Source organism: Euprymna scolopes, chromosome 1, assembly GCF_053919585.1.
Source record: "Euprymna scolopes isolate OS-2025 chromosome 1, ASM5391958v1, whole genome shotgun sequence".
In the NCBI taxonomy this organism is placed as follows: Eukaryota; Metazoa; Mollusca; class Cephalopoda; order Sepiida; family Sepiolidae; genus Euprymna; species Euprymna scolopes.
In genome coordinates, this window is record NC_136482.1 from 12,280,484 (window position 1) to 12,298,093 (window position 17,610).

The window sequence follows — 17,610 nt, forward strand, 5'->3', positions numbered from 1 at the left end:
TCAATTTTCTCCATTGTATTCGCAGATGATAATCAGCTCCCCAAGGAAGGGAGTTGGTTCCACCGATATGTTATCTGTGCTAATCGCCAAACCCTAACCATCACTCTACTTGCTTCATTTACTATGTTTATTTTCGACGGATTACAGGTAAGTCACACAGTTCAAATTATTAAATCTGTGCGTATCTATAAAAGGCACTTTGTCTGAGTGTGTCTGTCTGTGTCTCTGTGTGTTAGTTCCTTCCCTGTTGACTCTAAAACTGCTGGGCCTATGTTTTGGAAATTTAACACATGTCTTTATGGATCTGGCAGTGTTTTTATATAGTTTTTCTATCAGAATGCCTCCGATAAGTATCAAAAATCGATAATCGAAAGAAGGAACACTCCGATTCTGACCAAAGTTAACACTCTTATTCAGCCTAGCATTACAAGTGCACTTGAAAAGTTTTATTACCGCACAAGCAGAAGAGCCCGGCATATAAAATCAAAAGTAGGTACTTTGAATTTTCTGTTTAGAACACTACTGAACCATAATATTGACTTTGGCATTTAAAACTTTGATTCGAGCCATTATATAAAAATAATTTTATAAAATCAACTGTAGATTCTCTACAGTGCAAACTACAATATATTGTGGACAAAATCACTACGAGAAGGCTTCCTCCCGGTTTACGGGTTAAGCTCCCGACTAGAGCAGGCAATCAAGCGATTTAACTGAAAAATGGTCGGTTTCACCTATTTTGATGGCAATAAAAGTATTGAAAGTGTGGAACATTCATAGGTTCTCATTCAATCCTGGTCAATGTCCAACATGTCTGCTAGTAAACAATAACAAATTGAATAAAAATAAATTTGGCTGCTAGTGTGAGATCTCAGATGGATGAACGATATGATATAAATATCGTTATAAAATAAAAATTATCTTAAGAAAATATGTATCAGCTCAACGGAAATATATTTCAAACAAAAATGTGTTACTAATCCAAGACTTGGTTCAATGTCGCGTCGGCATCTTTCGGCAGTTTACGGTAAGCATCCTAACTATTTGCCGGAAAAATCCGACGCGAACACTTCCAGATGAGAAATAGTTGGAGAACAAAAATTTAACAATAAGAAAATAAGACTTACGTTAGTTTTATTATAAGAATATTTTTTCTATAAAAATAATATAATAAAAATGAATAATAAATTTTAAAGTGTAAGAATTTTTATTTTTCAGCAAATGTTTCAAAGAAATGGGTTTTTTAAGATGAAAACATAGTTAAAACTATTAACGAAATTTTTTTCCTTTGAAACAACTATGATAAAAAACTATTTTTTCTTCAAGAAAATTATCAGAAAAGTTTAATGATTAGAGTTGTGAATTTCTGAAATGAGGGCTGTTTGTTTATATTACTTGTATTGATCAGACTGTTGTTCTCATCTTGAGTGTTTCGTTCGGATTGTCCTTCGGCCGTCTTTAGGCATGTTGGTTGTTGTTTGGAAACGAAAAAGGAAAAAGTTACTGGTTCCGTAGATATTTTCATATTCTGTGAGTTAGTCTCTAGTTTATGGTTATAGTTTCGAATTTGTGAATGATTAGGTTAAGATGTTATGTTCTACATTTTGTATTTAACTCATCTGCATGCAAATTTCTCCATAATATTGTTTCTTTCAGTCATTTTACAAAGACTTTAGAATTTTTTGCATTTCTTATTTCTAGTTATGGGCCTTCTTTTCTGGTAAAGATTACTCCTCCGGGAGATTTAATAATTTTACACAACATGTTGAAGTTCATCTTCATTTCTTTTTTAAAAAAATAAAACTTCTCGTCCGCTAACAATTGATTGCTGATTGGCTTTTTCCATCTGCTTACGTAAACTGCCGGATGACGCTGACGCGACCATGAGCCAGGTTCTGGATCAGTAACAAAAATTCGATACGTTATTTACTGAATAATTTCTAATCTAATAAGTGATTTACCGAGTTGCTTACGTTTCAATGCAGATGTAAGGACGTGTCTAACAATTCCGTCGACGTGTCCGTCTCTATTCTTTGAAATTTTAAAATTAAATACTAAATGTATTTTCAAAGTACCTTATAAGTCTACGTAACTGATGTCAAAGACGAGAATACTAACTGTTGATGTCTAAAGTTTACTTTTTATTATTTCAGTCTTCCTACGGTGGATACGTTTACTCGTATTCACTAAAATCCGTTCCCAACCTCAAGCAATCCGAAGGAGCTGTCCTAAACGCGTGTTTCTGGGTAAGTTATTTTCTTACTGGGAAAGTACTGTTTATTAAGGTTCAAAGGCCACTCGAGGTTAAGGGTTGATGAGTGCTATTGCTCAGCGAGACATTGTGATTATCGATTATGGCGGAACTTGGGTAGAGTTTGATTACTTAAGAGGGCGTCTCAACAAGAATTTGTTTACATTAGACTTGAAAAGGGCAATGTTTTAGTGAACCAGGAAGCATCCCCACTTTATTGTGTTACACACAGACCGACAGGTCCAGGAAAAAATAGCTTTGCCCATTAAATATCTGTTTAGTTTTATGCATAGTAAAAGAGTAAGGAAAATTGCTGTAGCTAGACGAGTACTTATTGCATTATTTTTTTCCAAGGGGGATTATGGATTGAAGCTCGGTCGAGCACTTACCATAAATCAGTTCCCACGTTTTTTATCATTTCCAGATAACCTTATCCAGAATTTTCCAGCGTTATGCTTCAGTATAGTTAGACTAATTCGAACACGTAGTTGTTTATTTTACAGTTAATCTCGTATATTTCTTATTCTTATAAAAATCAGTTTCTTCAAAAACATTCTATAACGATTTAGTCAAAAATAACCTACATACAAACTTGTAACTTGAATTACAAACTTAATCTTTCACTACCTTCGTAAACCAAATTACACAGACAGTTCAAGGAAAAAATAACTTTGCTCATGAAAAGTCTGATTAGTTTTAAGCACAGATATAGAATAATAATAATAATAATAATAATAATAATAATAATAATAATAATAATAATAATAACAATAGTTATATGGTGTATATGTTGTGTTAGTTGCGTAGAAAGAGAAATTTCCAACTTGAATTTAGGCTAACGTTTTTAAAAGAATGTGCATAAGAAAAGAGTCAGGAGTGAGAGGTGGTGAACAAGCGAGTCTAATCTGGCATCATTTTGTATGTAAGAGTAAAAGAGAACTGATGTGTTTGGGGAAGATTCTTTCTTCTCACAGGGAATAAAAATGAGGAAACGTATTTTTACTCCAAGTTTTTTTTTTTCAATGAAGACTCGTGTGTAATGACACTCATGAGAAGTGAGTAAGAAATAACAATAATAATAATAATAATAATAATAATAATAATAATAATAATAATAATAATAGCCCTAATTAAGGAATGAACACATGGGCAGTATCACTAGTAAGACACTCTAGACTGTTTATAAGTTAGACCAAAGAATAACTAAGGAATCTCGACCAGAAAACCAGCAAACTCATGACAATGCACATTGCACTAACCCCCAAATGATGATTCTGACCGATTCTATGTAAAAAGGAAAGATGGAAGAAGAGGACTGGTTTGTATAGAAAACTGCATGAATAACATAAAAAAGAATTAGAAAAATACATAATGCAGAACACCGAAACAATAATTACCGCAGTAAGAGACACTGAAGAAACAAACAAGATAGAAAAAGAAGGGACGAGGAATAAGACGAATAAGGAAAAGTGGGAAGAGAAACAGCTACATAAAGATTACAAAAGATTAGACTAACAAAAACACTTGGAAATGGCTACAAAAAAGGAAACTTAAACAGGGAAACTGAATCACTAATAACAGCCGCACAAGATAACGCAATTAGAACCAACCACACCAAACCAAAGAGCGACAAGATACAAGAAAACAGCAAATGCGGACTCTGTAGACACAGAGACGAAACAATAAACCACATAATGAGTGAATGAATCAAACTAGCCCAAAAATAATATAAAAATAGACAGGATCAAATGGGGAATGCTGTACATTGGCCATTATGCAGAAAATTGCTTCTTAAACATTCAGACAAATGGTACAAGCACAAACCGGAAGCAGTACTGGAAAATGAAAGTTACAATATCCTATGGGGCATGGATATACAAACAGATATACCCATCCAAGCAAGAAGTACCGGATATCATAATTGTTAATAAGAAGGAAAAGTCCTGACAGATTGCAGATTTTGCCGTTTCATCAGACAATAGAGTGAAAATCAAGGAGACTAAGAAGCGGAACAAATACATAGAACTGGCCAGACAGCTGAAAGGGATCTGAAAAATAAAGAAAGCCAATAACAGCTAAGAACAATACAGAAAAAACTCTGAAAAAAGAATGGGGGATTGAAGTCAGAACGATGGCTGAGAAGATATAATGGATAACAATAATGAAAACTCAAAAAATATTAAGGAAAACACTTGAATGTAAAGACTAACACCACACTTGAACTACAGACAGAAAATGAACACAGAAGCGACTTCAGATGTAAAACACAAAGGATCATCACATGAAATCATGAAAACCGAAATTGTTGTAAGGTACCACACCACATACGTGAGGAGAATCAAGGAGGATAGAAAAACCAAAGAGAAAAAACACTATAACCTCTACTATATCAGTGCAAAGAGGACTGGGGCCTGGGGGTAGGCTTAAAGCCACCCAAATCCCATTAAAGACTAATTATTGCTGCCAATGATAAATCAATAGTAAGCGGCTGTTGCGATAATGCAAACTCTTTTGCAAAGGTTGTGGAAAGAGGTGCAGAGTACTGGAAATCTGTGAAGACTTGTTTTCATCAAATTCCAGAGAACACCACAAATTGTTTTAAAAGAGAAAACTTTAATGATGACCTGTGTGACTACTCCTTATTAGTAAATAATAACAATGTGTGTGGCATCCGTCAGTCGAAACGACTATGGATCAGCGCCGTATTAAGATGTTGCCTGTATGCATCCTTTTGTGTGACTGTAGAGATCAATTCTTGATTTGCATAGTCTACCACAGCCTTGACATACGAAGGTTGTTATGCAATTTGCCGCTTCGTCCGGCTGTTCCGCCTGTACACTCGCTCTTCTCCTAGCTCTCCTTGCAACGTTTTCAACATGGAGGGTCCTCTCGCTGATGATAATCCCCTGGCGTATCATTTTCCTCCAGGCAGTTCTGTCAGCTGCAGAGGCTTCCCATGTATTCTTGTCCACCGAGAGAGCCTTCATGTCACGCTTGCAGACATCCCTGTAGCGAAGATGGGGTCGCCCCCTCTTTCTTCAGCCTGAGGCAAGCTCGCCATAGAGAAGGTCTTTAGGGATGCGCCCATCATCCATCCTGCGCACATGGCCCAGCCAGCGAAGACGTCGCTCACGCAGTAGGGAGTAAATGGATGGGATGCCCGCTCTCTGCAGAACATTAGTATTACTCACTCTGTCCTGCCATGTGATACCAAGTATCCTACGTATACACCTCATATGGAAGACCTGGAGTTTCCTCTCTTGTGTTGAGTATGTAGTCCAGGATTCACTCCCATACAGTAGAACACTGAGAATGCACGCTCTGTAGACGGTCATCTTGGTGGAGGTGGTAAGGTGCCTGTTTTCCCAGACTCTTTTAGTTAGTTTAGAGAGGGTTGTGGATGCCTTTCCAATCCTTTTGTTTAGCTCCACGTCCAATGAGAGGGTGTCTGAAGCAGTGGAGCCTAGATATTGAAACTGGCGTACGACCTCTAGTGGTGTGCCTTGGATTGTGATGCTGGGTGGAGAGGCGGTTGCTTGTCCCATGACTTGGGTTTTCTTCTGGCTGATGGTGAGACCGGACAGGCTGCAAGCATTAGCAAACCTGTCCATCAGTCTTTGAAGACCATCCTGATGCGATGCTATAGCTGCATCATCGGCAAACAGCATGTCTCTTATCCGAACTGTCCTGGTCTTTGTCCTGGAGAAGAGTCTGGCGATGTTGAAGAGACCACCATCTGACCTGGAGTGCAAGCAGATACCATCCGTTGTGTTATTGAAAGCATGCTTCAGGAGTAGGGAGAAGAAGATGCCGAAGAGTGTTGGGGCCAACACACAACCCTGTTTGACACCACTCCTCACCCCGAACTCAGCAGACATGCCACCGTTAAATTGCACAGTGCTCCTCATGCCATCATGAAAGGATCTTATGATGCTGAGGAGTTTTGGTGGGCCTCCGATCAGTGGGAGAATTTTGAATAGTCCATCTCTGCTCACGAGATCGAATGCCTTGGTCAGGTCTATGAAGGCAACATACAGAGGCTGGTTTTGCTCTCTGCACTTCTCTTGCAGTTGGCGTAGGAAGAAGATCATATCGATTGTTGATCTCTCTGAACAAAAGCCGCATTGAGATTCTGGGTTGATTCGGTCGGCAAGAACGTGTAGTCGCAGTAATACTATACGTGCAAATAGCTTGCCAACGAAACTCAACAGTGAGATACCGCGGTAGTTGTTGCAGTCACCGCGGTCCCCTTTGTGTTTGTAGAGAGTGATGATATTTGCGTCTCTCATGCCCTGAGGCACTGAGCCTTCTCTCCAACACTGTATCAGAAGACTATGGAGGGGCTCAAGCAGGCTAGCCTTTCCACTTTTTAAGACCTCTGCTGGAATATAGTCCTTTCCTGAGGCTTTTCCTGATGGCAGTCTGTCTATTGCCCAGGATAGTTCTTCTATGGAAGGCTCCTCATCGAGCTCATGCATCAGCGGTAGACGATCAATGGCATCCAGGGCGGACTGATGTATCATGTTTTCCCTGGAGTAAAGCTCGGAGTAGTGTTTAACCCACCTGTTTAGCTGTTTAACTTTGTCTAGTATGGGTTCACCCGATTTAGACTTCAGTGAAGCAGTTTTGTTAATTATGGGTCCTGTAGCTCTCCTAATCCCGTTATACATATTTTTTTATATTTCCTGTATCAGCTACATGCTGGATAGACTTGGAGAGCTCCATCCAGTAGTTGTTTGCAGCTTCTCTTACAGCCTTTTGAACTGCCCTTTTAGAAAGCCTCAGTGCAGCCAGCGATGTAGGAGATGGGTTGGCCTTGTATGAGAGCAAGGGCAAACGCTTTGCCTCAATCAGAGGGTTGAGGGTAGCAGAGTTGGCGTCATACCAGTCATTTCGTTTGCTACCTATCCTCCTCCCAAAGACTTTGAGAGCTGTAGAGTGGATGGCATTTTTCAGTGTTTCCCACTGTTCAGATGCAGTCCGGGTGTTATCTCCTTTGAAGGTGGAGGTTAACATCTCGATGAATTTCGCATTGCGATCTGAGTGTGTGGTCTTGCTAACATCAATACGGGCAACACCCTCCTGTTTAGTGTGGTAGAAATCTTTGGGTTAAAGTTTGACTCTACTGTATATTAGGGAATGATCTGTATCACAATCAGCACTGTGGTAGGCTCTAGACATCAGAAAATGTTTGAGGTACCTTCGTCTAGTAATGATTAGATCGAGCTGGTGCCAACGCCCTGATCTGGGATGTCTCCAGGACACTCTGTGATGCGGTCTGGCAGCAAAGAATGTGTTGGTAATGCAGAGGTCATGGTAGGCACAGAGTTCTAGAAGGCGCTGGCCGTTACCATTGCATTTGCCTACTCCAAAGTTACCAAGGCAACTCGGCCATGCATCGTTGTCGCCACCCACGCGTGCATTAAAGTCCTCAAGTATAATCAGGTCTTCATTTTGTGGAAATGCCTTGATGGTGCTATCCAGCTGTGTGTAGAAGTGCTCCTTGATGTCGTCAGGCGCTGCGAGTGTTGGGGCGTACACACATAATAGATTAATTGTTCCATCTGTGGTGTTCAGTTGTAGTGAGATTAGGCGCTCAGTAGCTGAATCAGAGAGTTGTACGTTCTGAAGCAGTGAGTTTCTGACTGCCAAACCAACACCGTGTTCCCGGACCTCCTCTTCCTGTTTTCCTTGCCAGAAGAAGGTATAGTCCGATTCCTTTAGGCATCAGGTGTCAGCTAAGCGTGTTTCTTGGAGTGCAGCAATGTCTACTTTGAGTCTCGATAGCTCGTTGTTGATGATGGCAGTTTTTCGAATATCGGAGATGTTGCGTATGTCGGTAGATAGGTCAATCGTCATAGTACGAACATTCCAGCACCCTAGCCTGAGTGTTGGGTTCTTTGTGTTTCTTTTGGTTTTGTTTGGTGCAATGGTTACTGGCCACTTGTTGGAATCATCCTATACCCTACGCACCCAGTAGGGTAGGTGGCCAGTGGCGGGATAGCACCTTACTGACTGGGGGCTGCTCAGCTTTGTGGCGGACGGTAACTGTCCAATGAAATTAAATAACTTCTCCCACCGTTAGGACCGACCCCTGGCGCCCAGCTGTACGCCAATTGAGCTGTAGGCTTATAACCGGTAACTGTCGCTCCCCTGTTTAGTCCTATACAGATGCATAGCTGAAGTTTTCTCTCCAGGGCGCTAGCCAGGGCAGATCTGTGGAGAGACTGGGTTGCCCAATCGTCAGAATCCCCCTCTCGGTCTTGCTGGTGTTGCCCAGAGGAATGGAAGTACCAGTACGTCCGGCACCAGGTTGACTGCAGTAGCTACCAGAGCAAGGCTGAGTACAGAACTTGTCTGCCTGTGGGGCTACACTCCAGATTTTCTGTTAGGGTTTACTCCCTTAGCCTTTATCGAACCAACGAATAACCACAAGGTAGTGGTAATATTTACCCATAGCTGGGGGCCTGTTCATGGGCATCAGGGCTTGTCCATACAACGATGGGCCTGGCATGCCGCATGTCTAGGAGCAGACCACCTCCGAGTCTCCTGTAGTTCTGCTTGAGTCCGCAAGGTACTCAATTTACATATGTCGCCACGGGGAGGCACTACATGGAGCTTTCCTATGGAGAGGCTATGTACTGGCAGGGAAGACTTACGCACTCTGCTTCCTTTTTGCCTAGGCTAGCCAGCGGTAGGGACTGGAAGAGGAAGGTGACAAGCACACAGTACCCCACACTTGACGCATCAATAGGCCATTTGACACACATAATAACAATAACAATAACAATAATAATTGACTGTTCCGATAATGCAAATTTAATTGTAAAGGTTATCGAAAGAGGTGGAGTGTACTAAAAATCTGAAGAGGCTTTCTGCCACTTAGATTCCAAGGAACACCGCAGGTTGTCTTAAAAGAACAATATTTAATGATGTCCTGTGTGAAAACTTTTAATGGGTAATACTAATCTTTATATAAATATTGTTTTAAAACGGTAAATATATTTGTTCCGTTTTACTTCCAGGGAACCTTTGCAGCCGGTCGTCTATTCGCCATTTTGCTGGCATCAAAGTTTACTGCAGGATTCATGCTGCTTTGGGACATCGTAAGTAACTTTCTTGTAGTATTACAATAACAGCATGTTGGTGACAAATTGTGTGCATTATTTATAAATAGACGGTAAAGCATCAGTGGAGAGGTAAGCGAACAAAGTCCTTCTAACACTGAAAAACTAAACTATCACTTCAGTATTAAAGACAAAACTATCACTTCATTAATAAAGACAAAACCATCACTTCACTATTGAAGACAAACTTATCACTTTAATATGAAAGACAAACTTATCACTTTAATATGAAAGACAAACTTATCACTTTAATATGAAAGACAAACTTATCACTTTAATATGAAAGACAAACTTATCACTTTAATATGAAAGACAAACTTATCACTTTAATATGAAAGACAAACTTATCACTTTAATATGAAAGACAAACTTATCACTTTAATATGAAAGACAAACTTATCACTTTAATATGAAAGACAAACTTATCACTTTAATATGAAAGACAAAATTATCACTTTAATATGAAAGACAAACTTATCACTTCAATATTAACGACAAAATTATCACTTCAATATTAACGACAAAACTATCACTTCAATATTAACGACAAAACTATCACTTCAATATTAAAGACAAAACTATCACTTAATATTAAAGACACAACTACCTCTACCGCTCTCCCTCGACCCAAGACTGCACCATAATAAACAAAGTATCTGACAGCATAGACACAGCACTCTCCTTCGACACTAGCGCCCAAGTACATGTATTTGGCGACTTTAATGTCCATCACAAAAACTGGCTTGGATTCTCTACTTACACAGATGCAGCAGGCAGCTCAACTCATAGCTTCTCTGTATCTCACTCCCTAGCGCAAATTGTTACTTTTCCAACCCGCTTCCCTGATCAGGAAGCACAACACGCATCACTATTAGATCTGTTTTTGACCACAGTTCCTGATGATTGTGTAACGAAAGCCGACAGCCCACTTGGGAACGCTGATCATGCGGTGATCGCCCTAAACTCTAGACCCAAAACTGAAGAGCCAGTGCTCAAAACAACGAGATACTATAAAAAGGCTGACTGGGAAGCTATCAGAGATCTAATTAGAGACGCCCCATGGGGAAATATTTTTTCTCTTCCTGCTGAACAGTGTGCAACCGAGACCACTGAATGGTTCAAAACTGCAATCGAAGCGCATGTTCCCATGCGGAAATTCTATACCAAGCCCCACTCTCCCCAATGGTTTACTTCGACTTGCGCAACTGCCATTGCTCAAAGGCAGCATGCATTCCGCAGGTTTAATCGACATAAGTCCAGTTCAAACAGACAGAAGTACATAGAAGCTAGAAGTGACGTTAAGAAAGAAATAGCGACAGCTAAGAGGGAATTTACGGAAACCACGAAAAAACGCATCGAAGCACAAAAACTAGGAACTCGTGACTTCTGGAAAATCTACAACAGTGTAGTAAATAATGGGCAATCAACAATTCCCCCACTAACCAACAATCACGAGGTTCTTTGCTCAGCAACCGAGAAGGCTAACATGCTTGCCAGTCGGTTTGCCTCAAACTCCACACTGGACCCTCTAAACCACCCCCTACCTGAATTTCCTATGCGGACAGACGCCACGCTAGACGACCTGAAAATCACCCCTGCTCAGGTGCATGCTATCATAAAAAACCTTGAAACTTCCAAAGCATGTGGACCCGACCTCATCCCAGCTGTGCTATTAAAAAAGTGGTCGACCGAAGTAGCTCCAGTTCTCTCCAAACTCTACAACAAATGCCTAAATGAATCTTGCTTTCCGGGCTGTTGGAAAACTGCTTCTGTGGTACCAATATTCAAGAATTCTGGCGAAAGAACTGACCCATTAAATTATCGCCCTATTAGCATCCTCCCACTTTTTGCCAAAATATTTGAGACCTTAATTAACCATGCTCTAGTCCAGCACCTTACAGATGTTAAACTTCTGACCGACCGTCAATATGGATTTAGACAAGCCCGTTCCACGGCAGACATCCTCACTGTAATCTCTGAACGCATATACCATTCACTGGACAAAGCGGGAGAGGGAAGAGCGGTAGCTCTAGATATATCTAAGGCTTTTGACAGGGTATGGCATGAGGGTCTCCTCAGGAAGATTAGATCTTACGGTATCACTGGTAGAATACTTAACATAATTAAATCCTTCTTAGATAAGAGAAAAATCCAGGTTGTCCTCGACGGTCGTACATCTAAACAATATGATATAAATGCGGGAGTGCCCCAAGGATCTATCCTGGGACCTCTGCTGTTCCTGATATTCATAAATGACCTCCCCGACAAGATTACCTCTGAGATGGGGATATATGCTGATGACACCACACTCTATAGCAGGCACGACAGGAAAACAAACGAACATATATCTAAAGTAATGGCAGAAACACTAGAGGATGACCTCCAATCAGTAGTGGAATGGGGACAAAAATGGATGGTCACGTTCAATGCCACCAAGACTAAACTAGTTTCTTCAATAATTACAAGAAACCTTCTCTACCACCCATAGCAATGGCCAACGACTCTTTATCTGAGAGTACGTCTCTCAAGCTCCTTGGCCTAACGTTCACTGGAAACATGAGTTGGAACAGTTACATCGAGGGCATTGCCAGGGCCGCTGCAAGGAAGGTGGGCTCTCTCTACCGTGCTAGAAAACTTTTAACACCCGAAAGTATCCTGTACCTCTATAAGGCCACTATTCGCCCATGTATGGAGTATTGCTGTCATATTTGGGCCGGTGCATCGGCTACTAGTCTCTCGCTCCTTGACAGGGTTCAAAAGAGAGTCGCAAATCTGATAGGCCCTAAACTGGCATCAAAACTCCAGCCTCTGTCCCATCGTCGAAACGTTGCATCCCTCTGCCTGTTCTACAAGTATTATAATGGTGAATGCTCTGAAGAACTGCAAGCACTTGTGCCCCCACGACGTGAACACCCTCGACAGACCCGACAAGCTGCAAAATCCCACCCCCACACTGTAGAGATCCCTAGATGTAAAAGATCCTTCTACTCCAGTAGTTTCTTCCCCAGAACTGCTAGACTTTGGAATTCCATTCCGGGTCACTGCTTCCCCAACTGTACTGACATGCATAAGTTCAAGTGCAACGTGAACCAACATCTCGCTGCCCTAATCCCTACATAGTACCCTAGTAGATGTTTCCCCTGATAGTAGCCCCCTACACCAAAGTGGCAATGTGCCTTGTTTGGGATGAAAATGTAATAAAAAAAAAATAAAAAAAAAAAAAACAACTATCACTTCAATATTAAAGACACAACTATCACTTCATTATTAAAGACAAAACTAGACAAAACTATCACTTTAATATGAAAGACAAAACTATCACTTTAATATGAAAGACAAAACTATCACTTGAATATGGAAGACAAAACTATCACTTGAATATGAAAGACAAAACTATCACTTCAATCTTAAAGACAAAACTATCATTTCAATTTAAAGACAAAACTATCACTTGAATATGAAAGACAAAACTATCACTTGAATATTGAAGACAAAACTATCACTTGAATATTAAAGACAAAACTATCACTTGAATATTGAAGACAAAACTATCACTTTAATCAATAGAATGTGCTCTGACGAACAACAAAATCCCATCTCTTTACTATAGAAATCTCCGCCGGAAAGCCTTCTACTCTAATAGTTTCTTCTTCCTCTGGTTGCTATACTTTGGAATTTTTCCCTGCTCCCTGCTTTCACTACTGTACTGCCAATCAGAAGTTTAAATGTAATCTAAACCGACATTCCACTCATCTCTTTATAAAGTCCCATGCAAACATGGTCCCAAATAGTAGTCCCATTCGTTGGGTTAAACAAGAGTTTAAAAAAAAAAAAGAGAGAGAGATTGACAATCGTGGAAACAGGAAAAGGGAATTAAGTTGCAAACATTTCTATATTTCAAAACGTACACTAAAATTCTATATATTGATCTGAAATGGACAATTTAAAAATTCGTAAACAATAAATGGTAAATTCTTTGAATACACGAATATGCACGTTGAAGTGAGTCATCAAGGTTTGATGTTGCAACACAGCGCAGACAGAAACATGGATTAGTCAGTCTGGTTCGCAACTAAAATATAAAGAAAAAAAATAGCTGTAAACCATAAGAATTTATTAGAACATCGAAATTCTGGAGAGATTCCAGAAACGAAAATAAAAATATTGGAATCCCTCCATCACTTTTACTATATAATATGTGCGATTTTACAAGGGTTGACATGCCGTAAAACGAACAACCAAATAACTTTGTTGTAAATGGTGACCATGAAAAACTACTGTTCTTTACTTATATTAAATTTTTCGCTTTCAAAAAAATTCTTCATCCTTTTATTATTCTTTGTAGCTCGGTGCCTGCTTTTCAATGACGCTTACGATAATTCTCCGAACGAACCATATAGGAATGTACGTTGGTACCTGTCTCTTGGGCCTCTTTCTTAGCAGTGCGTCACCAACAGTTCTCTCTCTAACGCAGCAATTCATCGACATTAATCGTAAGTATATTTTCCCATTTAATTATTGAACCCATATATACGCTTGCAGCAGCCCTTAATACATGTTTTGTAAAATACGACAGACTAAATAACCACGTGAAGTCTGGTTATTATTTAGATAAGTGAACATTTGAGAATACAGAGTATTGTAAAGAGACGTTCGATCCAAAAGTGTCCGTCCGTGGAACACAATACTGTGGGACTACTTTCTAGCTAATTATAACATGGTCGTTTTCAAATCTAAAGTAAATAGGTTCTTGTTGAACCGTCCTCTTAAATAATAAAATCTTATCAAACTTCCAATATTGCCGATCATCACACAGTTTACCCCACACTCATTAACCGCTATACTCGAGTGGCTCTTAAGCCTTGATAAGTGATTACCACCTAATAGAAAAAAGGTGTGTAATAAATTCCAGGGTCCTGTCACGAAGATAGTTCGGTATTTTATCCTTACCAACTAAATTTATCTGTAAAATATCGCCCCTGCTCCTTGTTTCTCCGACTGTATTAAGGTGTAGAAATTTAAATGCAATGTGAACAATGATCTTTGCAGCGCAACTCTTCGTTGAAAATGATCAGTCATACAAGGAACTTCCAAACTGAAGGAGTGAGATTTTGCTGCTAATCGAATATTTCAATATGCTATGTAAACAATCGCCTTTAAATCAAGCACAAATACTTTCGATTTCTTTTGGTGTAATTTGTCCTTTTTTTTTTACCGAATTATTATTTTCTATTGTTAAGACGATTTTTAAAGGAGTAAATGATTATAAAACCGTAACTGAAATAGAGAAAATGCATTCTGGCGAATTCAAGAATTATTTTCAATTTTATCTTACATCATTGCACTTTATATTTCAACAAATATGCTTTTTTGAATGATTGATATCATGGATAACATATCGATGATGCATTATTTTATACGATTATTGAATCTATGTAATCTCTTTTATATTGCAGCATCAATTACATCAGCGCTTGTCGTGTTTTCTGCCATTGGTGAAACATTATGCCCTGTAATAGTCGGCAATGTAAGTATGCTCTCATTCATCTGAATCCATATAACAACCATAAAGATACACATTGCGTCTCTATTTCAGAATAATAAAGTGAATTGTCCCCTATTTCATTGAACATGATAGCTTTCGAACCACAATCTTCATTTGCTAATCCGTTTAGCTAATTACCAATCCAGTGTTTGCTACGTGTTTTAAAAAAAAATTGTGTTCATTTTTCTTTTTTTTTAATTTTTGAGTAAGTTGCTTCTCTCAATGCAGTCATTTACAGAGCAAGTATTTTTCACCTTCATGCTAATATCTACTTTCACACCTACCTGTATCATCGTGAACCATTCTTAATTTTGTTTCGTTTGTTTTGTTTGTTTTGTTTTTTGCTATTTATAGAAAAGAATGCGACCAAATAAATATAAACTATAGACGTAAAATAAAGCTAGATATGGGGTTATTCTAGATCGTAACAATTTTATATGACTGGCGTATCGCCTGAAGTTCTGTTCTGTCGACACAGCGCAAATTGTTCTGCGGATATTTACGCCTTTCGGGTTTTTTCTTTCTTTGTGTTTTTCTGGTAGCTGTGTGGGGTGCTTGGTCGACATTCACCGATGCCTTGTATCACGGTCGTGTTGTGAGCATAGGTAAACGTTTCCCAATCCCTAACAAAAATATGAAAGTAAAAGATTGTCAGAAATGGCATTAAGACAAAGGCGAATTTTAAAAGTTCAATATGAATTTTATTTAACAATATAAGAAAGGCGAATAACGTTATTGTGTTGATGTGTTTTTATTTGTGCGTGTGCTGGTTGAACACGAGAGTCATGAAAGTGATAAAGCTAAAATGTTCAGGAAAGGAGAATTTTGGCAATAAAGTTAATGTTTGTAACTTCTTGCATGGTCGCTAGGACTCTATGTATGTATTTGTATTTAGTCTGATAGGTTTTGAATTAAATGCGTAAAGCAGAGTAAAGAGAGAGAGATAAATCTTGCTCTGACTGGGGCGGATGTCTTTTCTTAAAAAAAAAAATGTTTTCCTTTTTTTTTTATGAATGAGGTCACAAAATTGTTGATTTTCAATGGTTCCGGGCATAGAATTTAGGTAATGCAAACTTATATAAATATACCCTTTTGGTAATCAGTCCAAGGAAATTTACAGCTTCAAGTGTAAGGCGCGCAGCAATCATTTTTGGTTTACGTCAGGAGACGGAGCGAGTGTTCGAAGTGCTGGATTACCAGACAGGAAAAATCTGACTTGACTGACTGCTTGGCGCGCGTTCGCCCCCTTTCATAGTGGACAGACCGGCTCCCAGAGAACTGTTAGGGAAAATATTTTTAAAACCTCTTTCCTTGCAATGCGATTGGCTGTAAACACAACATCCCTGTGACGTAGGTGTGCCTTCAACTACGTCGGCGAAACAAGACGAGTTTTAGTTTTTACGATCGCGAAAATTCCGTGTGTAAACAATGGATGTACGCGGAACCAAAATGTTGCTTGTACAATCACTTAATATTCGTAGCGAATCGCTACAGCTGTAATAATAGAACTTATTTACAAGCAGGAATGTTACGCTATTATTTTCTTGTAAGATTTAGTGTCATTGTTTCAACAATCTACATCGATCTTGACTTACGGCAGTATGCGGAGTAGACTTCTAATTAAAACCAGAGTGCGATGAACCTCATAGTGTAGATCAGATAACATAACAAAAATTATTTAACTTGTGCGCGGTGGACGCTTAATATTGAAAGGAGCTCACAGGTGGTCGAATTGTATAGAAGTGGAATGCAGTATTGCAGTGGTCTTTCAACCACTCAAGTCACAGGTGGTCGTTTGTCTGTCTGTTGATGCAATAAAAGCATCTGTTATAACCAAAAGAATAAAAGCTGTAGTATACATTTTTTGTGAGGTCAAGGGGGACTACTCCGACGAAAAACTATAAAATAAATAGAGTTAATTCCCCTACATTTTATGGTCGGTCAAGACTGGGTTCATTGTATAAGAACAGTATTTTTACTTCTGCCATATCTTTTTTGCCTGAAATGTTTTTGTTTTGTTTTTTTTCCTGTGTTGCAGATGTTCGTTAATCTTGGTCCGACAAGTTTTCTGGTGTTTTGTTTCATCATTGTAATTATCTCCCTCGTGTTGTTCATCGCCCTTTTCGGAATAGGAAGAGAAACAGAAAAATATTCAAGTAAGTGACAAATACACTTTTCCTCTCGATGCATGAATCAGCGATCAGTATGTCCTTGTAGAGCTATAGCAAACATTAGAAAGAATGAAAAATCCATCGACACAAAAAGTCAATTGTATTAGCATCAGTTGACAAAGTAGCTGAATATACAGTTACTGGTATTATAGTCTCGTGTTGACAGTGAAAGGAAAAGGACCCTTTGGTATGAAGAACCGCTCATTGAGCAATGGTAATATTAGCAGTGACTAGACAGTCTGTATTTGTTGCTAGTGGTGAGTCGAATGGATTTGAGCAGTGAAATATCTCGGACAGAATGTTTGGAATATTTATTTTATAGTTTTATCTTATGTATCAATTAGCGCATGGCGTGAATATATATATATATATATATATATATATATATATATATATATATATATATATATATATATATATATATATATATATATTGAATTTAATCATCACGGGATCATTTTGTCATTGTATTATTAATTCGAATATATTCGCATTCCATCGCTTTTTTTAACTTAT

General features: G+C 38.9%; 1 protein-coding gene across 1 annotated transcript in view; it reads left to right on the top strand.

Moving 5' to 3' along the window:
• Positions 1-17,610, top strand: part of LOC145278944 (solute carrier family 60 member 1-like) — a 527,103-nt gene that overhangs the window by 502,192 nt on the left and 7,301 nt on the right. Inside the window, exons 5-10 of the mRNA XM_080130701.1 lie at positions 26-147; positions 2,154-2,246; positions 9,277-9,357; positions 13,724-13,871; positions 14,835-14,905; positions 16,962-17,079. Of these exons, the coding sequence (XP_079986827.1) occupies positions 26-147; positions 2,154-2,246; positions 9,277-9,357; positions 13,724-13,871; positions 14,835-14,905; positions 16,962-17,079 (633 nt within the window). The remainder of the gene's footprint in view (positions 1-25; positions 148-2,153; positions 2,247-9,276; positions 9,358-13,723; positions 13,872-14,834; positions 14,906-16,961; positions 17,080-17,610) is intronic.